Consider the following 26,199-nt stretch of genomic DNA (forward strand, 5'->3'; position numbering starts at 1 on the left):
ATGCTTAAATAAGCATGATTTATACAAAGGACTACCATACAGCAATGAAAATGAACAAACCACAGCTGCATGCAACAAGTGGATGGCTCTTACAAACAATTTTGAGGATAAGAGAGCAGATACGTTATAATACATGTTGTATAACTCCATTTTTATAAAATCTAAAAACCTACAAAACTTGATTAATAATAGAAAATAAATCTAATTAAAGATACTTAAGACCCCTATAGATACTCAAGACCCTCCTCAGATTGATACATTGGTTTTGGATTTCATATAAATGTAGTAATTTATGATGTTAGAAGTGTGGCTAGTACCTTTTGGGAGGTGGGAGGAATTAAGAAGATGGGCTTCTGGTGTTGCTGTTTGATTTCTTAATTAGGGTACTGACTTCATGTGAACATTCACAGATACACTTTTATGTTGTGTATACTTTTTTGTATTTGTAAAACTTCAGCAAACAAGTTAAAATATATTTAATGAGGAAAATAGATTTTGTTTTGTTTTGCCAATTTACTGTTTCATGGCAGACCTTTGTAATCAGCAAAAAGCTTAACTTCTATCAGACTGATATTTCTGTAGATTTTACCCTGGATAATTGTTTAAACCATTTTTGTCAAGGTCTATTAGGAACACATTTGAATGAATATATACAGTCAGCAATTGTTGACATCCTTGACTTTGCCAATTACTGGTTTGACTTTATAAAGACTTACTATTTTTTAGGTTGTGATAAATTGTGCCATTCCTAAAGGATTGAAGTACAATCAAGCTACACAGACCTTCCACCAGTGGCGAGATGCTAGACAGGTGTATGGTCTCAACTTTGGCAGCAAAGAGGATGCCAATGTCTTCGCAAGTGCCATGATGCATGCCTTAGAAGTGTTAAATTCACAGGAAACAGGTAAGGTGCCCATGGTTTACTTGTATTTTCTTTCTTTTTCCAGAGACAAAGCAAAACTGAAGGTTTACTTGTATTCTTGATCTGAAGTGCCATGTATATGTTAAAGAGCAAATCTTTTTGTTAACTTTTAGATCTTGTATATATTTGAAGTAGTTCTTGAATTTTTGTTTTCTATAGAAATATCAACTTTTTACTGATGATAAAAGTATAATCTAGAAAGACAGTCCTGTGAGTTTAGTTCTCTTTAATTTGTAACTCTTTTATTTGAAGTATTTAGATGTGTTTCATCCTGCTTTAGAAACACTTTTGTTGAGAGTACATGAAGCCCAGAGACTATGCAGTGGATAGGAATTATGCTTATTTATCATCTTTGTGTAAAGAAACACATGTTTTCTGAAAGTTGTTTTTCAAACCATGAACTTGAAGTAGGACTGGGTCTTTTTCCTAGTAGGTAAAAATGTGATTCTTGGTTTTTTTAAAGATTTTAGGAGTGCCCTCAGGTGGTACAAGTCATGAATTGCATCTCCCCTGATAGTGCATATTGGTTAGAAAGATATGTAGAAATCACTTTTTTAGAAAATCCCAGTTTTTAAAAACTATATATATGTCAAGGATAAGCTTAGTTTTATCTTGGTTTAAAAAAATAGAAAAATGTACCAGTGTGTGGTTATTTCTTTGAAGAGATAGATTTTATAATCAGAAAATAATTGTTACATATAAAAACACAAATATGATTACTCTTGCCTATATTGTATATTTAGTAATGATTTTAATGATATAAATGTACTGTAATCAATATATATTTTAAGAGGAAGGAGTTGCAGTCAGATGAAAATTTGATACTTTGTTGAAAGTATAGAATATCAAAATCTGTTATAAATACATTAAAATTTATATGTTGCCTTATACTAAAAAGGATTCAAGCATCTAGCTCATGTGTTAGTCTGTCAAATACTAGTTTCAGAGCAAGAAGACATTTTGGGATCTTGCAAAAACTTAAAGTTGTTATGGCTTTAGATGTTTTGTATCAGATCTTCTTTTGAGGAAATTAATATCAATACATAACTTATACGTAGTTTGCATATTGTGTCTAGTTTGAGAAAAACCACTAGAACTTGGCCTGGTTTTTCTCTAAGCCCAGAAAATAGCATAGGAAAGTCTGTACGGTCTTGTATGTAGGTCATTTCTCTAAGTCTCTGTACTTCTTTTGCAGGTGTCAGTATTTTATTGGCATACTATCATAGGTATAGAATTGCTTTTCATTTACCGTAGTTTTACCATAGAGAAGAAACTAGAATTGTGATTCTTAATATCTTGTTGGATGGGTCAGTTACATGATAAATAATTAAGGTACCAAAGTTTGGAGAGTAGATGTATGACATTTGAATTTCCCATGTTTTAGAACAAACTAGCATTGTTTTTATTTCTGAACTTTCAAAAGAGTATCCATTGATATTAGGAACTAAATGTTACTGATATTAGGAACTTATGTTAAGAACTAAATGTTCCTTTTTTAAAAGTAGTTAACATTATTATTATTGTCATTGACTTTTGATTTTTAGTTTTTAGCCAAATGGAAAGGATTGTTTCTATCAATGAGTATTCATATGGTTTGATTTCAAAATGCAAATGCCAGTTAATGTAGGTTTTTTTTTTTTTTTTTTTCCTGATTTTTGTTTGTTTTGTTTTTTTTGAGACAAGAGCCTAGCTCTGTTGCCCAGGCTGGAGTGCAGTGGCGCGATCTTGGCTCACTGCAACCTCTGTCTCCCGGGTTCAAGTGATTCTCCCTCCTTAACCTCCTAAGTAGCCGGGATTGCAGGCACTCACCACCGCGCACAGCTAATTTTTGTATTTTTAATAGAGATGGCGTTTCACCATATTGGCCAGGCTGGTTTCAAACTTATGACCTCAAGTGATCTGCCCACCTTGGCCTCCCCAGGTGCTGGGATTACAGGCGTGAGCCACCCTGCACAGCCTTTTTTTTTTTTTATCTTGATCTTTTCAAATTAATGAATCAATGTGGAGAGACGCAATTACATTCTCTATTGTAAAGTAATAAGCTTTAAGAAACAATGTTCCACATTATAGAAAGTTTGGCAAATAGGAAAATCGACCATCATTTCATAAGCTACACAAGCATTTTAGTGTGGGAAAAAAATAGGATTATTTTTAGATGATTTTGGTACTTTATTCTCTTCTCAGTCACAATCTCAACCACTCATACTAGGGGCTGAGGAAAGAGAGATAATGGAAGAAATGAGTCTGTCACAGCTTCCTCCTGGTATTGTGGATCAGGTCACTGGCAAGGAAGCTTTTCTGCAGTTTTTTCATCATGGAAAACAAAGCATATAGAATGGCTGAGTTCTAAATAGTCTGATTTACTTAGAAAATGACTTTTCATAAATTACTGTAGTTAAGTACTATTTCTTATTTTTGATGGCCTTAATTAGCATGGAAGTAGAAGCATAGGAGAGAGTAAGATGTTAAGAATCAGGAGTGTTCTTGGGAATAGATATTTCTTATGCAGATTCTCCAATGTAGAAAAGGTATGTACCCTACCCCAACATTATATGGGCCACCTCCCCTTTATCTAAACAAACATACCCACTAATGTCGCCTCTCAGCTTGGTCATACCCTGCCAAAAATCTTTGCTTTGGGTTCACAGCCAGTTCGCTGCTGAAATCATCTACTGTCTTTCTTCCACAAGCAAGTTGAAAAAGCTTAACTTACATGTCCCTTCCCTTTACAAACTGTAGCCTGATAAAACTGATGAGAAGCAGAATAAACTTATTGATAAAGTAAATACAAATACTAGTCTTGCCTGTTTCTTAATGTTTTTACCACTTTGTAAAACATTTTTCCATATAAAACATTTCTGTTTGTATTTTTATTTATTAGGTGCTAATATCAATATTATCCACGGTTGTCATCGGCTAATCCTTCTCAGTGATTTTTCAGACTTTTTAAAGTTATGGAGATTTTTGTGCAAATGAGATATTTGGTAGTTCAGTCTATAAATGGACAAAAAATATGGAGCTTCTCTAATTGATGTGGGGTTCAGGATCTGCAACCTCTGAGACACCTCCATGGTTCTCTAGAACTGAATTTGAAAATTACTAGCTCACGTTTTGTGTTAAAACCAATAATCACATAATTCTCATTTCCTCTTCTCCCATGTCCCCTAAATCCTCAAATTTTTAAAATTTATAAACAACAGTTTTCTGGGGGGCTAGTCATACCAACCTTTACGAGGTGCTCTGTGTGTTTGTGTAATACTTCCATTTTTTTAATGAAAATGGTGGGTGGCAGAAATGTTTTCCTTTATTTTGTTTTTAACTTGGTATGCAATTATCTAATATACTGGAAAGTACAGAAGGTGCTAAATACAGTGAGTTATATTTGGAAGTTAAAAAAACACAAATCACATGTTCTAACATTTTTGAAAAAGAGCTGAATTAGTGCTCTTCCTTTTATACCAAATGCTACTGTGTATTTTTTCCTTTCTCCATGGAAATGGATTCAATTTTAAATGGGTGTATTACCTAAAGTCATATTTTTGATTTCTCTATTACTCAGTATTTATAGATTTTTGTAGGTAATAGTTATGGATTATATAAACTACAAAGTTAATTTTTGTGATAGTTGGTGGAGGCAAATTTGCCCAACTGTTTTATTTTTGTAAAAGGTTTAAATCATTTGAAAATAGGAAATAATTTTTTAAATCCAAAAAAAAGAAAATTATATGCATATCCCGTAAGATAATCCCACTGCTTTTGTTCTCAGCCAAGATGAAACATGCCTTTTCAAAAAGAACACCCCAAAATAAGTATTTTACCATTATCTAAAAGACTACTTTTGCTGGGTTTTATTTTTTAATCTATTGAACATGAGAACATAGTCAAAAGTCATACCTTCCTTATGGTTGAAATTTTCTTCAGGTTTTATAATACTGAGATTTCATTTTTTAATGATAATTTGGCCTGACGTACCTTCCAATATGTACATTTGTATGAGTTTTATCACAGCATTTAAAAATCTCTTTATGTTTGGAATTAATAGGATTAAAAAAAATCTCAATAGTTTCTAGAAATACTTTATAGTGACAGTTTTGTTTTTTAGTCTTTCAGATTGTTGATATTAATGCAAACAATATTAAACTTATCACAAAAATATTTTCAATAAAATGTATTTTTTACAAACTGTGTTAGGCACTGGGAATAATACGAAAATGATAGATAACGCCTGTCCCTTGCCTGATGTCACAGTTGGGCTAGAGCTGCCCGAAACAAGGCCAGCAAAATTAGGATACGGCTTGCGAATGTAGTATGAAGAAAGGCCTTCGGAATACCAAAGAAAATTCTAGGGTCAGGGAAAGCTTTGAAGAGAAGGTGATGTTTCAGCTATGTTTTTAAGAATGGAGAGGGCTCATCAGTGATAGAACATTCTAGATAGGTTTGGAAGCATGAGAGCATGGAGCGATTGGGAAATAACAAATACACTATGATGTGGCTTGGACATGAGAATTTATGTGGTGGGGGTCAGGAGTAGGGCATCCCAAGAGATAAGGTTGGGAAGGGCCTGGTGCTGATGAGTATGCATTTTATCATGGAGGTGGTGAAGAGTCATCGAAGGATGCTAAATAAAGGATTGATATGATCAAGTTTGTGCTTTAGGACAAGTGTGGTGAGCATGCAAGTTACATGCATGAAGATCACTTCAGGACACTGTTGTGATAATACCGGTGAGAAAGATGAGGCCTGAACTGACAAAGTAGAGGAGAGGAGCAGAATGAAGAGGAGGCGACCAGCTTTCATTTAGTGCTGGCTACACCTGCCATGGCAGTGTTCTAGCTTTCTACCTTTGTCCTCACATAGAAATTAAAGCCATTCTGAGGCAGGAATAGTGATCTATTTATTGGTCACCTTCTGTGTGCCTGGTCTTAATCTGGCATATACATAACCAATCATCTTTATAACAACCCTACAAGGTTGGTGGTATTATCCTTGTTTTAGAAATGAGATTGGCACTTACAGAAGGTCACTGTAGTGGTGCAAGGACCCACAGCTAGATAGTGGCATTAGTGGCTTTTGTACCGAGATCTTAGAACTCAACCTCTTTTCTCTTTGTCAGTAAGATGTAATGGGCGGCCAGGAAGGAGAGAACGGTGTTTTAAAATGATGACCAGGTGTGTCAGTTTGGGACCCCGGTAAAGATGGTACTGTTAACCAGAGACAGAGTGGAAGAGGGTAGAAGAGGAAATACTGTGCTGTAGATAACACATTTGGTTCTGGATATACTGCATTTGGGGTTCTTTATTAATGCTTTCATGAAATCTTAAAAATTTGGACATGAAAAGAATCCCAAAGATAATCTTGGACAAAGTTTTTTAGTTTAGCTTTGTGAAACAACTAATCTTATTGGAGGATTAACATTTTGAACCCTATAAAACCTATCTGTATGACCGGGTATGACATTTTGAACCCTATAAAATCTATCTGTTTGGCCGGGTTCAGCATGCTCACGCCTGTAATCCCAGCACTATCGGAGGCCAAGGCAGGCGGATCACCTGAGACCCGGAGTTCGAGACCAGCCTGGCCAATATGGTGAAACCCCATCTCTACTAAAAATACAAAAATTAGCTGGGCGTGGTGGCGGGCGCCTGTAGTCCCAGTTACTCGGGAGGCTGAGGCAGGAGAATTGCTTGAATCCGGGAGGTGGAGGTTGCAGTGAGCTGAGATCGCACCACTGCACTCCAGCCTGGGTGACAAGAGCAAAAACTCTGTCTCAAAAAAAAAAAAAAAAAAAATCTGTTCATTAAGTATTAAATGACTAACAGGTTTGGGGATTGGGTAGATGGAGACAGTCTTTTTGTATGTCTGCCTGCTCTCCTTTATTCTCATACTTACCTCTCATAGTTGTCCCCTTTTGTGAATCACAGTAATGTGAGGTTAATATGTCTGTTGTTACTCCCAATTTCCAATTAGGAGGATTGACCTGGAGAGATGGGATTTCCCCAGGCTGTCCATACCTAGAAAGGGAGGCACAAAGAGGATTGGGTTTTCGAGCCTTTAGGCCATTTCTTTTTATTGAGTTTGGCCTTCAATTCAAGATCTTTGAAGCATTTTTAAAAATGCCTTTGAGGGAAGTTAGTTTAGAATGAGAAATTAGGAAAGAGAAAACTTGAATTTACTTTTAGTTTTGTGTTTTTAAGTAAAATGTTACTTTATTGTGATTTAGTAGAAAGAACTTGAGTTTAGAGTCAAAAGACTAGTTCTGTCTCTTCCTCCGGTGGCAGGTTGCCTTCTCTAAAGCTATTTCCTAATTTATAAAATGTGAATCATGAGAATATTTATGTCAGGATATCATGGGAATTAAACAAGGCAATGGCATAGTATTAAACTATAAAATGTTATTTTGAATGCTAATGTCCAAAAAAAAATTGAAAATTCTATGTGGATTAACTTAGAGGGGGATAAAAAAAAGGTAGACTTACAAATTTTCTCCAACATCTGCTTTGTCTTAACTGTCCAGTAAAGACATATCTTTTGGGTGTTTTTTTTTTTTTTTTCCCTATAGAAAAATTAATTCATCCATCATTTGAGTGCATCTGTATACCAGGGCAAACTAGACATAAGTCTTGTCCTCGTGGATCTTCTTTCTCCTCTCACAGGGGAGATAAGACACAACCGTAACATACAAGAGAAACCCAGTCTGAGGACAGATAACATACTGTATTGGGTGTGTGAAGGGGATGAGCCTTCTTTTCACTGGAGCAGCTGGGAACATGTTAGTGACGAGCTGACTTTCAGGTCTGGATTTTGAAAGTTGGGCATACTGTAGGCATGGGAAGACAAGGGGGAAAGCCATATCAGGCCTGAGGAATAGCATACATGTACAAAAAGTGGGAAGAATAAGCTGTGTTTGTAGAGCAGGGAATTCTTTGGCCTGGTGGGAATAAATTCAGAAAGGTAGGTGATCAAGGAGGGCCTTTGGGTGATAGAGATTCAGTGTAAGTTGTCAAGCAAGAGTGATAATGTGAGCAAAGCTACACTCCAGAAAGCTAGCTGTGGTTTGAAAAGGGAGCTGCTGAAGGCTGTAAGTTAAGCATTCAGTTCCTGAGTAGAGGCAGAAATAGAGAAGAAAATTCAAACAATGGTAGAATGAGGTGAATTTAAACAGGAAACCAATGTGGTTCTGATTGTACTTCACTTACGTAACTTTTTCATTAAGAAAGAATTCTGGCTACCCATTCTCACATGTTAATAATAGAGGTCTCGGCCAGGTGCAATGGCTCACGTCTGTAATCCCAGCATTTTGGGAGGCTGAGGCCGTTGGATCATGAGGTCAGGAGTTCGAGACCAGCCTGACCAACATGGTGAAACCCTGTCTCTACTAAAAATAAGAAAATTAGCTGGGCATGGTCGTGAATGCCTGTAATCCCAGCTACTCAGGAGGCTGAGGCAGGAGAATCACTTGAACCCAGGAGGTGGAGGTTACAGTGAGCTGAGATCGCGCCACTGCACTCTAGCCTGGGCGGCAGAGCAAGAGTCCATCTTAAAAAAAAAAAAAAAGAGACCTCTGGGAGAGTATCATATATGTTTGAATGTAATGTGTGTGACACCTAAAATTATTTCTACTATATGAAGAAAATCAGTACTTTGGGAGAAACAGGTGAAAATGAAAATGTAATTCAGCTTGAGTTTTTCTGTGAGCCTTAGTCCAGGTTTTAGAAAGAAAGGTACATAGACACAATTCTGGCTTTAAATAGTTCACAATGTGACAAAAGAAACTTCATTAATTTCTTAAGATTAATGGTAAATATACTTTATTTGGGCAGATTCACTCTTAATATTGAGTTCAAGGGGGTTAATTACAGTATAAAAGGGTTTCTAGCTGTTGAAAAGGTTGGGAGCTACTGAATTAGGCCTCCAGATCCTGTAGCCTACCTGTTATACCTCAAAGCCTCAATTTTCAGCCCCTTCCTTAGCCTTTCTCAACCAGGGTTGTGAAACAGTTAAACTCTAAGGAAAATTGTTTGAGTAACTAATATCAGTTCTCCCAAGGACTGTATTTAGGTATTCTTTACCTACCGTGGATGTGTTAGGGCCAGACTCTCTTGGAAGGATGTTTCTCTTCTGTTCTCTTTCGTTGCCCTCCCCTTATGCTTCTGTTTTCTGATCCTCCATTTACATACAAGAACAACCTTGAAGTTCTGGGTTGGAATTGGGACCAGAAAATGACTATAGCTTTATCTTCTAATATTTTTGTTGATTAATGCTTGAAATTATATCTAATAATTCATATTCACTATAAGGAAAGTTTGAGTGAATATTTGATAGTAGCTTATCCTCTTAAAGTTTACAGACCTCAGGCCAGGCTGATTCTCTTCTCCCTGGGGTCAGGCATGGTGGCTCAGGCCTGTAACCTCAGTGTTTTGAAAAGATCTCTTGAGGCCAGGAGTTTCAGACCAACCTGGGCAACACAGTGAGATCCTGTCTTTAAATATATATATATATTAAAAATTATGGCCGGGCACAGTGGCTCACTCTTGTAATCCCAGCACTTTGGGAGGCCGAGATGGGCGGATCACGAGGTCAGGAGATGGAGACCATCCTGGCTAACATGGTGAAACTCCGTCCCTACTAAAAAATAAAAAAAAAAAAAACTAGCCAGGCGAGGTGGCGGGTGCCTGTAGTCCCAGCTACTCGGGAGGCTGAGGCAGGAGAATGGCAGGAACCCGGGAGGCGGAGCTTGCAGTGAGCTGAGATCTGGCCACTGCACTCCAGCCTGGGAGATAGAGCGAGACTCCTTCTCAAAAAAAATAAAATGAAATAAAAATAAAAAAATAAAAAAAATTAGCCAGGTGTGGTGGCCGGGCGTGGTGGTCCCAAGCTACTCGGGAGGCTGAGGTAGGAGAATGGGTGAACCCAGGAGGCAGAGCTTGCAGTGAGGCGAGATTGCGCCACTGCACTCCAGCCTGGGCGACAGAGCAAGACTCCGTCAAAAAAATAAATAAATAGGCCGGGCGCGGTGGCTCAAGCCTGTAATCCCAGCACTTTGGGAGGCCGAGACGGGCGGATCACGAGGTCAGGAGATCGAGACCATCCTGACTAACACGGTGAAACCCCATCTCTACTAAAAAATACAAAAAACTAGCCGGGCGCGGTGGCGGGCGCCTGTAGTCCCAGCTACTCGGGAGGCTGAGGCAGGAGAATGGCGGGAACCCGGGAGGCGGAGCTTGCAGTGAGCCGAGAGAGCGCCACTGCACTCCAGCCTGGGGCACAGAGCCGAGACTCCGTCTCAAAAAAAAAAAAAAAAAAATTAAAATAAATAAATAAATAAATAAAAAATAGGTGGGCATGATGGTGTACACCTATAGCCCTAGCTTCTTGGGAGGCTGAGGCAGGAGGATCACTTGAGCCTGGGAGTTTGAGGTTACAGTGAGCTATGATTGTGCCACTGCACTCCAACCTGGGCTACAGTGAGGCCCTATGTCTTTAAAAAAAAAAAAAAAAAAAAAAAAGTTTACAGATGTCCTAATCATTAGAGCTAATAAGGCCTAGATTATTTTGTTCTTGGTGGTTCTCCATGTTTTAAATTCCTTTGGGTTAAATCAGGTGTAAAATTGGGAATCTTGAATTTAAACCTCTAACTCAGGGATTCAAAAAGTGTGGTCCATGGCAACTCTTGAGGGTCCCCCTCTGGACCCTTTCAAGAGATCTTCTTCATTATACTTCAGCCAGAACATCATGCCACAGCATACTGAATACAAAAGCAAATGAAAAAATCTAGCTGTCTGGATTATTATTTAATATTTAGTATTAAATGCTAAAGAGATTTGTAAAACCATGGCATTCTAATCACTTAATATTTTTTGTTCTGGGAAATAGTTATTTTTCATTAAAATGTTATTTTTTTATGTAACTGCTTTTTAGTTATTTAAAAACTGAATTCCTAAAAGTTGAAACATGTAATTTAGTTATTTAATATAGTAAATAATGATAGCTACAACCCACATAAGCAAAAGCTCTTTAGTGTCTTTAATAATTGTTAGGAGTATAAGTGGATCCTAGGAATAAGACCTTTGAAAACTACAGTCACAACTTAGCAGGGACAGCTATTGACTAAGAATGGAATTTTTATAGTCTTTTTATCTTTTGCAAACAGCCTAGCAAAGCAAAGAAATCTTAGAGGTTGTCTGTCAGATGGGCTTGATTATTCCATATTTTCTGTCCCTTCAGTGTTGGTGGACATGCCTAGCTTTGACTGTAACAGAGAAGTCTTTCTTCCTGTCTTTTTCCTTTCTGTATTTCATCTTCTCTCCTCCTCCACGAAGACATCATGGAGGGCTGGCCAGAAGTGGGACTTTACAAGTCACAGAAGTGGCAAAAATTATTCCTAATTGCTCTCATCATCTGTCAACGAAAGGGAAAATGTAGGTCTGATGGCCTTTTTGATGCTTAATATATAAAAATTGCCCAGCAATTAGCTTTGTAACCACCATCTATTTAATAGCACTAACTGTTGTTACTAGCTGTTTCTAGCTCTTAGTACATTTGTGATTTTTATTTTTGTGATTTTTTGGTGATTTTTCATAATTATATATGAATTACATATTCATATATGTGGATTTGTAAATTGTTTATAATAAATTACAGTAAATGCATTTTAATATATTAACTTCTGTGACCTTTAAGTTCTTGTTCACTAACTGTCTGGGAAAGCTGCTTTAGCGTAATCATACCTGAAGCCTCATTTTTCATGAGCACAGCATTTAGTCTTATGTGGAACTTAAGATATCTTGTCCTGCTTCAAGGTGGGAATGATTAAATGGCTAAAAAGAGGCAGATACTATTTTTGTGATAAATATGGGTTTCATGTCTTATAGAAAGTTATTTTAGCCTGGAGTTTGTTGTCATACAGACACTATATTCTGTCTGCCTTTCATTCCCTTTTCTTTGCGTCCTTGTGTCTCTGGCAGTTAGTCACCTTATAATCTATTGTCTGATGCATATCCAGCTAGTGACTTCAGTTCTTCCAGGCTTATTTTACAATAGGCTTGATCTTTATTCAGTGGTGCTACAATGACCTGAGGATGTCATCTCTGGTTATTTGCATGCTTTCCTACATGAGGATAGTAATTTGCATGTAATTACTTTATCTTTATTCATGAATTTTTATCCTTTATTGCTCATAAATTGAAGAAGCATTTGCTGGATGTTAAATAGTCAAAAATTTTGATACCTCTGTGTGGAACATTTTCCTCCTAAAACAAAAATAAAGAGAAGCTTTAATAATCTGTCTTGTTTTCCATTGATGATAAGAGATGAATTGCAGGAACCACTTCCAGTCTGATGAGACCATTCACAACACACAGCAGCAGCAGCCAAACCTGTTCCACGATTTTTACAGCTTAATCTTGGCTGTGCTTTTGTGCATTTGGAAGCGTGATAGTGTCCTATCAGGTTGCCCATGTACATATTTTGGGGCATTGCCTCTCAGTTAACATTGGGCATTCCTGCTTTCATAATCTAGGCAAGGTAGAAAAATTCTAAGGAGTCTTTTGAAGATGGTGTCAAATAGCAGTATTTTTGAAGTCAGTTGGTATTTCATATATGAAAAATATTGTGGCATTATTTCATTAATACATGAATTTCTAAGAGGTAGATGCTGTTCTAAGAGAAGAAATGCTATAGTTAACTGGAATTATCTGTACTCCTGTTAAGGTACTATGTTACGTGATATGAGAGAAACAAATAATTAAAAATTTTTGGTCTTAATGGGGCTGTTAATTGTGTAGAGAGGATAAGTCATGGTCAAAAATATCCACAAGGCAGTGTAAGTACTATGAATGGTGCAGAATGGTAGTTAGGAAACAAATATAGAATGCTACTCATGTAAAGGTACCAAAAATAATTCTTACAAGGTAGACCTGATATTTCTGTGAGCTTTTGTAATTTCTGAAATGATTCACATGAGAAAACAAATGACTTCTATTTTCTGGAAAATTTCAAGAGTATTTGGTTATGACATTGTCATTCATGTAGGAAGAAATACATTTTTTATGAAGGAGTTTATTTTGCAAACACTATCCTGCTCTTTGCTGTGGTAATATTGTAACAGAGAATTACTTTTTCTTATTCAGAAATAGTCTCTGGTTTCCTATTGATTTAAAGTTTTCCTCAAGCCTTTCCAGTCTCTTTTGCAGGTAACTAATTTAATTGGCCTTATATTGCTAGGAAGATGGTAGAGTGAGTTTTTGCTTAACTATTGTAGTATGCTCTGATAACCCTGCCATGGCTTCCTGTCAATCTTGAATAAAGTACAGAATATTTTTTTTTTAAGAGAGAGTCTTGCTTTGTTGCCCAATCTGGAGTGCAGTGGTGCGATCATAACTCACTGTAACCTCGAATTCCTGGGCTTAAAGGATCCTTCTGCCTCAACCTCCTAAGTAGCTGGGACTACAGGTGCATGCCACCGCACCCAGCTAATTTTTAATTTTTTTGTAGAGATGAGGCCTCGCTACGTTGCTCAGGCTGCGCTTGAACTCCTGGCCTCAATGTCCTGCCTCAGTCTCCCAAAGTGTTGGGATTACAGACATGAGCCACCGCTCCTGGCCATCTTTAATTCTATTTAGTAAATCCCATGTGAGACAAACCCAGTTTATTTGATTTTTATGTATTCAAACTATTTTAATAGAATTTTACATATTTTTGAATTTCAAAAAGTAAATGTGGACAATTTTGTCATTTAAATATTAGCTGTCCTGTGTTGTTTTAGATAGAGATTGCTTCTTGGTAAGCAGCTTGTTGAAATACCAGAAATTATTGTGCAGAGAGATAGAGAAGGGCAAGGGCAATATGATTCCATGGAAAAGGAGATAGCTGTCTTTGTTTAACTAGGACAGTCCTGGTTTTTGATGAACCATCCTGAATGGATATGTACTGAGAGAGTCATGACCTAAAAAATGCCTTTGGGTTTAATTCCTCCTGGAAAGTAGTGTTGTGGCAGAACAGCCACTGTATGCCCTCTCTCAACCAGCTCTGGTGTTTGGAAAGGGTATTCAGGTCCTGGCTTTGCAGTCTTTCTAAACATTTGGGGTCATGTTGGCGTTATTCATAGAGTCACTTCATTCTTTATGTCCAGTTCTCTTGTTAGAAACTAGAGCTAGGCCAGGTGCAGTGACTCATCCTGTAATCCCAGCAGTTTGGGAGGCCAAGGTGTAAGGATCACTTGAGGCCAAGATTTTAAGACCAGCTTGGGCAACATAGTGAGGCCTTGTCTCTTCAAAAAAATTAAAAAATTAGCTGGTTGTGGTGGCATGCACCTATAGTCCCAACTACTCAAGAGATTGAGGTGGGAGGGTCATTTAAGCCTGGGAGTTTGAGGTTCCACTGCACTGGAACTCACCACTTCACTTCAGTCTGGGCAATTGAAGTAAGACCCTGCCTCAAAACAAAATAAAAAACAAACTAGAGCCAGTTAGAGCTCCGTCCATCTAGAACCACTCTTGTTAACAGAACTGTAATTTCCATAGCATTTTGTTTTTCAAATGAGAATAAGTTCTTTTTTTCTGATGATAAAGTCATGTGCTATTTATAAAAATTTAAGCAGTATAGAAAAGCATGAAGAAGAAAATAAAAATACCGAAAATTCCACCAATCACCTCTTAATATTTTTCAAAATGGAAAAAGCAGTAGGCATTGGCATATTTTTAAACTTTGTGTTATAAACAATTGTGAGATGAAGAACAGATGCACAGCATGGCACTTGTTATTTTCCGTAACAGCTTTATTGAGCTTTACTTCACATACCATACGGTTTACCCGTTTAAAGGGTACCATTCAGTGGTTTTAGTATATTCACAGGGTTGTGCAACCTTTGCCACAATTTTAGAACATTTTGTGTTTTTTTGAGACTGAGTCTCACTCTGTCGCCCAGGCTGGAGTGCAGTGGCACTATCTCGGCTCACTGCAACCTCTGGCTCCCGGGTTTAAGCAGTTCTCCTGCCTCAGCCTCCAGTAGCTGGGACTACAGGTGCCCGCCACCACACCTGGCTACTTTTTGTATTTTTAGTAGAGATGGGGTTTCACCATGTTAGTCAGGATGCTCTCGATCTCCTGACCTCGTGATCGGCACGCGTTGGCCTCCCAAAGTGCTGGGATTACAGGCCTGAGCTACCGTGCCTGGCCAATTTTAGAACGTTTTTAATCACAGCAGAAAGAAACCCTCTACCCTTAAGTCATTGTCCCTTTACCCCCAATTCCTCCATACCTCCCAGCATCTGGCAACTACTAATATAATTTCTGTCACTGAAGATTCGCCAGTTCTGGATGTTTGATATAAATGGAATCATAAAATATGTGAGTTTTTTTGTGACTGGCTTTCAATTAGTGTACTGTTTTCAGGGCTCATACATCTTGTAGCATTTATCATGCATGGCATTTTGAAAAGCAAATCTTAGTTAAAAAGCATGTATTCATGTATCTAGACATGCTTTCTTAGTTTTAGTTATTGGCTCATTTTAATTGTGTGAGTGTGGTGTATAGTGAAAAGTAATGGCTAAATCTTAAGAATTTTTAAAGTGATTAAAATCAAAGCAAGAAGCCTTCTTCAGATTCTTTAGTTGTTTTCTTTTTAATAAACATTTTAAAACTTGGTAAATTATGTAAAGGAGAATTGTGTAGCATTTTCAGTACCAGATTGAATGTAAACAGGGATGAATTCTTGACCAAATTGTAGAAATGTCTGAGGTTTATTCTCTTGGTCCAGGCTCAGTTTTCTTGCCCAAAATTGCCCTACCTCCACTGCCTTCATTTTTTCCCACCCCTAAGTATGTTAGTTGAGTTATCAGAAACCTCGTGCCTTTGTATTTCTCTTAATTCTTTTTTTCTCCTATAAAAGTGGGAGAAAACAGACATGGTCTTTGAAAGTCTTTTAAAATACTTTTAAAGAATAAAAACCCCTATCTTGGTTAAAGGAGATTCAGTTTTTTACATGTGGATAAACACATGTGGATACATGTGTTTCCTTAAAATGATGTGAGGTGTTGTCTTACCTTGAATGTCCCCACCTTTACCTATGGAATTGGGCGCCTTTATCATTTTCCCCTGAAACTTCAGCCTTTTAGGCTATTCCAGGTTTATTTTCTCTCTGTTGCCCACATCCAGAGTGAAAGAAACCAAAACAAACCCTCTTTCTTTTGTACCCAAATATAAGTTTGAAGCTTTTTGCATAGTTTTAATATCATTCTAAAATTTTTCTCCTGAGAGTCTTTAGACAGATTCCTCATATTTCTTAGGAAATTGGATATTATCTAATTTTATATTTATGCTTCTCTCCTTTCAAATCTCTTGAAGTGGCTAATCAGAAAAAAACATGTACAGTAAAACCTGAATTAGGAAGTGAGATTCCTAATGAAAGAAGAACTAATTATTTTAGTTTTCTGAGGGCTAATAGTAACTCTGAGTGTTAACTGCCAGAAAGTTCTAGTTGGTACAAAAAGAGGCGTACCAGTTGACCAAGAAAAGAATATCAGAAGTAGAAGGCACAGCATGTATCAGGAAGGCTCTGCAGAAGAAAGGTGATACAGCATGTTTGAGAAATTGAGAGAACAGTGTACCTAGAGCCTAGAGAGCAATACAGTAGGAATTGAATGAGATATGTGGCAATCACATGGGGGACAAGCACTGGATTTTGGTATTTATCTTAAGAGCAGTGGGCAGCAGTTGAAGAGTTTTTACTAAGAGCGATGATTTGATCTGGTTAATTATTAAAGTATCACTGGCTACTGTGGGGAGGGGGACAGATACCAAGATTGGAATGGGCAACTTAATTAGATGATGCTAATGTAATTGTCTAGGTCAGTGGTCTCTCAGTTTTTGAGCTTATCCCCTGGTAAATATCATTTATATGTATGTACTTATCATTTATATGTATGTACTTTGTTGTTGACATGTTGAGTACATTATAAGACTTTCAAAACAGTAAAATGGATGAGAAAAATTATTGAAGTGCTACTATTTTCTTCCCTGCCCCAACTGATGTATGTTAAGCTTCTGGGATACAAGTTGCCCCACCCTGAACATGACTAAGCAAGGGATCGTCAAACAAGAACAGTGGCAATGGAGATAATTTGGAGAGAGAAATTACGAGGTTGCATTAACAGGACTTGAAAATTGGTTAAATAGGAGTAAAAGAAAAGGTAGTGGATTTCTGGTTTGTGTAAGTGAATAGATAAGAGCACTGATTAAAGAGTCAACAAACACTCTGATAGAAGCTAATTGTGTTAAAGTAGCATTCTACCAGAATGTGGTGGTTTTTCTGAGCACGTGCTTAATAATGCCCTTAGTAACAAATGGTAGGAGGGCATTTGATGGGCAAGTCTTGATCTGTGTTCAGGAAGAGGAAGCAGAGCAGTGAACCTGAGGACACAGGTTACTCTTGCCTTTGGAGGCATTAGGATATGACAGGATTGGTAAATGATAGGCCTTTCAACTTCTTGTTGCCTCTTCAAGTGTCTTTAGCTAGAGGCAGGGCCATTCATTTCACAACTAAAAATAAATGGCTTACGAAACGTGGTGGACTGAGGAACATATTAAGACTATTGCCAGTGCAGATGAATAATTTGTCAGCAAGTTATCAACTGTTAGCAGTCATTTTCATATTGGCTTAAAAGGGAATAAAATACATTTGAGTCATAATTTGAGAGAGGATTACAAGAAATAAAGGATGGGAAAAAACTCAATCATATATACAGTTTTGCCTTAAGGTTGAGTTAAAAAAAAAAAAAAAGGGGGAAGATGTTTATGATGGTACATTTTCTTGTATAGCCATATATGCACGATGCTCCATTTCCTGATATATATAAAAGTTTATCAAATTTTAAAACTTGAAATAATATTTTTGAAAATGTTTCAAAATGCCACTTTAAAAATACATTGCTTTGAATAAAATTTACTGTTGGTAATCCTTATGCCTCCTAGCACAGTGCCCTGCAATGTGGTAACTTTTTTTTTTTTAGTGCAGCAACTATACCACAGCAGTATCTACCTCCCTTCTATTCTAGATACCTTTGAGCAAACATAAACACATTTGCTTTCACTGTCTCAAAAATGTATTGCATAGAACTTTGTAATCATGTGAGAAATACCTGGGGGCATTATTGATGGTCTGAAGTGTGAACACCACTAATTTAGATGCTGATGTTGTGCTCACTCACCCACTCAACTGACCAGCCTTCCAGAGAATGCAAGTCAGATTCAAGCCAGTCTTTAAGCAAACATTATCTCAGTTAATCGTAAGAAACAATGCTAGGATGGGTCATATCCCCATTATCAATTGCCTTGGGACTAATTGCTAATAGGAGAAACTGCTGGTTGTAAAAATCATGAATGCAGAGTTTACTATAGTAATTATATATAACAAAATACAGTCATGCCAATCAAATCTAAACAGCCTGTCATTTTCCACTACTGGTAACTCACCCAACCATTTCTGCATTTCCCGGCTCATACAAAACACCTAATGGTAAAGTATGTTAAAGTTAGGGGTAAGCCTGAAGGATGGCTGTTTGAAAACTGCATTAGCGATAAAGGGACAGCCATGCAAAAAAAAAAAAAAAAAAAGTTAATATGGCTAACTTAAAGATAAATGTCCTTTCATAGGTAAAATGTAAGGTCTATGTAACATCAGTGCTAGTGTTAAAAACTATGTTGAAAACATCGTATTACTGAATTTACTCAACCTGGACAATAAGTGTTCTTTCCCTTATTCTGCTCTGCTCCCCTGACTGAATGAAGAAAGAGTTAATGGCATCAGTATTAAGCAGGAAGTTCTGTTAGGCTTATGCATATAATGGAATGAATAATTTAGTATCTTCAGGAAATGCAAATGCAGTAGAATTTAAGCAACCTATCAGAATTTAGATCAATATTGTACATGATAGTATGAAATTAAAGTCTGGAAAGAAGATACTTAAAGATACGAAGTGCAAGAATGTTAATAGTTTAAACTGTGAGAAAGACTGGGAATTCTTGGTTGGAAATATTTTGTCTTACGCAACAATAATGATTTACCTGCATTCTGACACTTGTCAGACGACTTTTTGCCAACATGATTGGTAATGGGATGTGGCAGCTTCTTTGCTGTCAAAGAAGAGATAATTTCTCAGGTTTTTCTTGTAAGTTTTTAAAATTGTCCTTATGGGGCTTTTTTTCCTCTTTAAATATGGAATAAAGGAACTGAAGGGTAAAACCTGAAGACTAGGCATGTTTCTTTAATAAAGGTTTTATAGAAGTAGCCATTTGCAAACATCGGTAAGACAGATCTTTAAAAAACAGTTTAAACTTAAAATATAGTGACTGAAAATATTCTAAATTGTTTATCTCCTGTGGAATGATCTCATTAGCTTGGTAGACATTTTATATGTACGCCTGTGGTCTTTCTATATCTTATGTCATTACTGTAAATAAATATTGTGCATGCAACTTTAATAATAGATTGGGTGGTTGGAAGTACTTAGCAAAGGTGACATTTATCAATCTTATTTTGTGTTTGCAAAAAAAATATACAGTATATGTAATATTTTCAAAGCAAGACTTAATTGGATTATGTTAAATCTAATTTCTAAAAATGATGAAAAATTATCTTATTTAAGACATTACAATTTTTAGATGTGTGTTATTTAAATTATATTGGTTTGGTTCTGATTTTTCTAAAACTTTTAGTTAGCACGAGTTGTATGTTTTAAATAATACAGTCTTAGAGGAGATCTAAAGCACTGTCTTGTTTGCCTTTATGTGGGCTTTCTTAAGCCCCAGTGCATTTTAACCACTAATTGTTTCTTGGTGAATACCAACGGAAAAAGAAAATCTTGCTCATGCTGAAAAGAATTTCTTTAAGATTTTACAGAAAATTATTGATGTAAAGTTTTGGATGTCACTAAAGTAACAGTTAAAAAAAGTATTGTTTTTCTCATCCCAATTTTGAGTGTCACTTTGATTTTAGATAAATCCTTCCCCTTTTCATAGATTATCACCTTCTCATTGAGTTTTTTCTCCTAAAAAGAATTTACTTCATTGACACTTAAGCTAAAATTTAATGTAAATAGCCTAAATAAATGGCTGTTTGATCTGGCCACACTTTTTTAATAAGACATTTTGTCAAGTATGTATATATATTGAGAAAAAAATAGTAAATTGTGGCTTGGTAAAAAATGAATAGCTGATTTTTAGCAAACCAAAGATACTCTTATTTTGTATCAATGAATATAAAACTCTTTATTGCAGTGGGCCGCTTATAATGGCTTTGGTCTTTTTCCAGCTAGTAGGAATGAGTTAATCTTAAGCACTTCCAAGCCTAAATTTTTTTCGGATTCAGTTCTCCTAAATGAGAGGATAGATCTTGTGAAATTAACACTAATGGCCATAGATCTTGACTTCCTCTACCTTATCTTCATTGACTTAAAAAATATATAACCCTAAAATGCTGGTTGTGCTCTTTGACCATATAACTTAGGAAATAACTAAGTTGTACGTGCATCATTTGATCTATGGCTGCTTATAGGGTTTTTCCACGAAAAAAAGATTGCATAAATTTTTTTTAAGAGCCTATGTTAAAGAGGATGCGTTTTTATTAAATTACAGAGCTTCCAGGATGAGGATCTAGATAGGACGTATGTATAAATACATTTTGAACATTTCAAAGCACCTTTTAGTTTATGTGAAGTTCTTCAGATGGCCCCGTTGTCCTTCGAAGCTTCTAACACCAAGGTGTCTGTTGCAGCCCAGAGCAAGGTTACTGCTACCCAGGACAGCACTAATTTGCGATGTATTTTCTGTGGTAAGCAACATTATGTTTACATTACTTTTTCAAGCTGTGGTACATGCTACTTGCGCATTTCCATAACTTTTGTTTTTTTAGGCCATAGTCTGGTTTGTGACATTTGGGATATATAGCAAGCTATTGTTTTTATGTTGTGATATTTGTTGTGGTTCATGTAGGTGATTTGGTCAGCTCTGAGTTGGCTTGTTAGTGAGGATTAGAATTAGTTAGAATTAGGTTCTTAAAACTATTCTTGTCCACCTTTTCCAACACAAATGAGAGGGGTTTTTGTTTGTTTGTACATTTTTGTTTTTAGTTATTTTGTTTGGGAGCAAATTTTTGATTTATAATTTAAAGAAAAAATTTATGTCCATCTTAATATGTTTTGAGGAATGTAAATGTGCCTTAGCAAAGGGAACTTTTGCTTAACTTGAATTAATTTTAGATATGCATGTTGTGAGGCAGATGTAAGCTATTACTTGCTTTAATAGGTTGATTTCTGATTGACAGCCTCCTTTATTCAGTAGGTTAGAGATCTGTGACTTAAGAGTGAATTTAGGCTTACTGATTGTTTTCTTTCACTCTCATGCACACGTGTGCACATATTTGTATTGTTTGCATGGACAAACCAGGTATGTCACTTAGCCACCCCAAATTAGAGATAAGAAGATACATGCCTAAGGATACGTATCTATCTGTGTATACACAGATAGATACATATCCTTGTCTAAATTCTTTTTATTTCCATTTGTTTCTGAAACTTTGTTTTAAAAACCCAAGTTCCAAAGAGTTATTTTTAATTACTTGAGCTTTGAAAAGAAACCTCATATATACCTTTTTGACTCATGTGTACCTTGCTAGCCAGATTATTTTATGAGAGATAGTTATTAAATGATATACAGTATTGCTCCAATTTTACATAAAGTGTTCAGCTCTGTGTATGTACTTTATGTGACTCAGAATTTTTAATGTGACTCCTCAATACTAATGATACTTTTTTTTTAACCTATGAAGAGAATTATTTTAAAATGTATGTACTTTCTGGTTTAGGCAAAGAAGTACGTGTTGCAAATTTCTTAAAAAAAAAAAAAAAAGGAAAGAAAAGAAAAGGCTAATGTATTTGTTAGTCACTTAAAGTTATATTTTAGGATTGTTCCAGAGGTCACAGTTACAGTAGTGAACCTATTGTGTGGCTGTTCGTAAATCCCTCCTCTCTCTCCGAGATCCCACAATTAAACACTGCAGATTAAGTGTGTAATCAGTAACTTTTTCTCCTCATTTTTCTGCCTCCTCCTGGGGGTTTTTCCGGGCTATCTTTTGAACTGGCCATGAGTGATTATTGATATTTGTGTTATTAGAACTCTCTTTAGCTCATTTTGAAAACCCACCCAGTGTTGTATACCTTTCTACTTAATATGTTGAGGTCCATACGCAGAATAATGGATACTTTACCCAATTGCAGAGAAAGTATTGATTTGACCTAAGTGAAGGTGAATCTTTAAAGTTGTAAAATAATGTGTTAAAAAGCAGATTCCCCCCATTATTACCTTTAATTTAACTGTGTGCAAACAATATAATTACCACGTTGCTAAGTTTAAACTTGATTGTATTGTGTATATAATAACACCGATTTGTCTTTTAGTCCTGTGTTTTTAAATAGTCTGTGGCTAATTGTGAAAATTAAAATGTGACATTAAGTGAAATGTGTTTTAACCAAAATTCAATATTGAAGGCAAGACTGACATGTAGCTCCTATTACAGAGTCTCCTGATCTGATTTTCATCATTTATAGGATACTGTATCAGTGACATTGCCACATTTCTCTGTTACAAACAGTAACTCACAAACTTTGCTATATATCTTCTTCTTGTAGTGAGGACAAATTACGATCAGCCACTATCTTTGGCTGTGAGGGAGAGAACAAACTCTCAAACAGCTGCTATTCTTTATGATAACATAGAAAGAGCAAAGCAGGTTCACTGATTTCTTAACCTTGGTTGTTCTTCCCTCTTTTTCCCCTCCCCAAAGGGCTGTTAACCACCACATGATGCTCATAAAATATTGTCATTTGCCCACTGAAATGGTTATGAAAGTCCTATTTTGCATTTTATGAGAACACAGATACTCATTTAGGAATGTGACCTGTGTAAAGTAATGTTTATATTCCTGAACATACAGCAGCAGCTGACAGACTTTGCCTTATCCTAGTTGCTGCTTCATGTCATGTGGGGTGCCTTTGGTATTACTTAACAATTTTATAGCCCATTAGAATGTTTGACAAGAAGGAAAAATGTAATTGTGTACCTTAAGTTTATATTTACCTGGAACTTCTAATGTTTATGGTATGTTTGTATTAATTTTTAAATGCACATAAATTTCAATGTGCTAGTTACTGCAACCTGACGATTTGAAGAAGAAACAAACAGAACAACCAGATTAAATGTACATGTGAAAAGGTGCCAAGGGGAGTGATTCCGTGCACACACACACACACACACCCCATTTAAAGGATATCTGGAAAGACAAAAAGCCCAAAAATCCATTATCATCACAAAGAACCATGTAGAAAAGAATTGTTAAAGAGTTGTTCTAGGATCAGAATTCTCCCCACTTTAAAAGGATCTTCCTTGAAGCTTTTCATCGCAGCTGCAGTAATAAACTGTAGTAAATTTTTTTTATATGATAACAGCCACAAAATACTACCCACATCTAAAATATCTCCTTTCTGAACAGATTTGCTTAGTAACCTTTTAAAAAGCTTAAAAAGAAATATTCCAAAGCAGGTTCTGTAAATTGCTAAAAGATGTTCTTTTCTCAGCTTTTGTGAGTTACATTAAACTTGTGTTAGTTTTTTAAAAACCTGTTAAATAAAATAAATAGGATTGAGTTGAAATTTTGACGTTTTTTGAATCTATAAGTTTGAATTAAAGCTGAGATTTTAATTGGCAAATTTAATTCATTAATACTACTTTTGATATATAACACCTGTCCTAGATGTGAATCGTACAATTGCATTCTTCTTTGAGGTAGATGCTAAACAAGTCTAACCTACTCACATTCAGCTGTTTCATTATTTAAGCAGCCTGAGGCTTTCAACCTAAATACTCAAGTAAACATTATTTTTAAAAATAGTTAAAACATAATAGTCATGTGTGTTGCCCATGCTAAATGCTCACATTTAGTACTTTGGATATATAAAGTACATTCCCCAAATAATTTCATGCTACCTCAGATTTACCCCCCACCTCCTGCACTTTGTATGTCCCCAGAAGAGAGGTCTTTTCCCTGTAAAGTATTAAACATTCGTGTATAGCCTAATGGGAGAGTCTGTTTTTACATCATTATTTTAATTTCCCAAGAAAAGAACTCTAGTCTGTTTGCTAGACAGCAATCATGTATTTTCATTTATACAAACATTTACGTGTGTATTTAATTTCAAAAGTTTTGGATTTTTTTTTTTTTTTGGTTATTGATTACATAGGATTAATTTTTTTTATATTTCCTTTATTTGGTTCTCAAAATAGCAGAGTCTTAGGAAATCTAATATATCACTGCAGTTGTCATCAGTTTGTCTTTAGAGGACAAATGAAATGATTAATCTAAAAACATTTGTAAAGAGGTGAGAAAAAAAGTTAGGTAAGTTCAGATCAAGTTAATTCTGTTTTTCCACACTTGTGATACACCAGTACTGCATTACATCCTAGTAAATCTTCTGGTTGTGAAATCTACTCCACTACTATAAAATACTTTGCATGATTAGCCCATAGATTACAAGAATTTAGTACACAGAAGCATTTATTTCGTAACTTTTAAATACCAGTTGTCTACAAATCTTTCAAAATATCTGTTAGGAGCATTTGCTGGTACACTAGAATTCACAAATACATGTAGTATGGCATTACTCATATATTCTTCTCCAAGAGTGGAAGATAACTACTGTTTCTTTACTTTCTTGTTTACTGGATTAGACTTTAAGATTGTTCTATTTTAACGCTAGGTATTATATATTAGCTCTAGTATTTATCTCATTTTGTGACAGATTTAATTTTTATATCCAATGACATTAAGATGTCCCATAATTCAGTGGCATTCTATCTAAGATGCAAAAAGCAGGTCTGCATTGTACATGGTATGTGGGAATGGATGGTCATTAGTGTCTCATGACAGAACCATGTTGTATGAATGCAAGTTTTTTTTTTTCCTTCTTACCCTAAATGAAAACTTGAAATTACCTGTTACATTAAAAAATTCAGTTTAGTAGGTTAATTACTATATGGAAGTTTAGCAAATGTTTGTTTTCACCAGTGCTGGAAATGCTAGGCCATTAGACAAAAATGGCAGCTTAAATTGGGCAAATTTGATAAATGCTTTAGCATACTGGAGTCTAGTAATAAGGTTCTCATGCTCTCTCTCTCTCCTGTTTTTCATTTCCAGTGTTCTATTTAGGTGAGTTTTTGAATTCTGATTTTTCATTTAAGTTTTCCCTCTCCACTTCATGAATAATTACCCCAAAGAGAATGTCTCATTGTCTTAGAAAATGTCAAGCTTAGGTGCCTCTTCAGATGCTCATCGAACACTTGTTTTACTCAAGCTCTTCATATATAAATGTTTCTTTTTCCTTATTGTTGATGTTTTCCATTTGTTTCAAGTAAGCCTTCTGGAGATGATGACAGTATTATGTTGCAGTCTTTCATTTGCTCTGTGTTATGTAAAGCTTATATTTTATTTTGCTAGACAAAAAGAAGACACGTTTGTAAATATGTGATGATTTTATGTTATTCTTATGATTTTATCTCCTCTATCCAGCTAGATATGAAGATAATGTTCATCTGTAATGTTTTTTTCCCTCTGTAGGGCCAACATTGCCTAGACAAAACTCACAACTACCTGCTCAAGTTCAAAATGGCCCATCCCAAGAAGAATTGGAAATTCAAAGAAGGTAAATTTGCAAGTTATTGTTTGTTCTTTTTCTTCATGCTTCAGAAGACAAAACTGAATATCCTGTGTTTAAGTCTTGTCAGCTGTTTAAGAGTCACAACTTTTATTCTTATATTAGTAAGTTTTGCAACTATCATTAATAAGTTACCAGATACTTGTTATGCTGGACATGAGATGTTATAAAATTTCATACCTGTTTTGTTTTTTTTTGTTTTTTGTTTTTTGTAAAAATTCTACTCAAGGTACGTTGAAAATATTGTAAATACACTTAACAGAATTCAAAATGTTTTATGGTTCAAGAAGTCTTACTTTTGTAATTATAAAGTGATCTGTGACTACTGTGGTTTTCATGTGACGAATTTAACTAAAAAGTTGAGAATAGTGTTGGCTGTTTCTGTAACACATTTATCTTCAGATATTACTATAGGGTTTTGTAGTAGAATACAAAATCATTCTCTGCTGGGCAGCATTCTTCCATGACTGGGAGTTCTCTGAAAGTGGGCAGAGTAGGTAGGCTGACAGGCTAACCTTT

General features: G+C 35.8%; 1 protein-coding gene across 11 annotated transcripts in view; it reads left to right on the plus strand.

The window, feature by feature from the left end:
* ENAH (ENAH actin regulator) overlaps positions 1-26,199 on the plus strand; it is a 158,938-nt gene that overhangs the window by 96,166 nt on the left and 36,573 nt on the right. For 6 of the 11 annotated variants that reach the window (XM_073011480.1, XM_037985502.2, XM_073011487.1 and 3 more), the window contains exons 3-4: positions 727-904; positions 25,584-25,668. In XM_073011480.1, coding sequence (XP_072867581.1) covers positions 727-904; positions 25,584-25,668 — 263 coding nt within the window. Of the gene's footprint in view, positions 1-726; positions 905-20,690; positions 20,748-25,583; positions 25,669-26,199 lie in introns of all 11 variants that reach the window. The other 5 variants (XM_073011479.1, XM_073011481.1, XM_073011485.1 and 2 more) reach the window with 1 other exon arrangement.

The sequence above is a fragment of the Chlorocebus sabaeus genome, chromosome 25 (assembly GCF_047675955.1).
Source record: "Chlorocebus sabaeus isolate Y175 chromosome 25, mChlSab1.0.hap1, whole genome shotgun sequence".
In the NCBI taxonomy this organism is placed as follows: domain Eukaryota; kingdom Metazoa; phylum Chordata; class Mammalia; order Primates; family Cercopithecidae; genus Chlorocebus; species Chlorocebus sabaeus.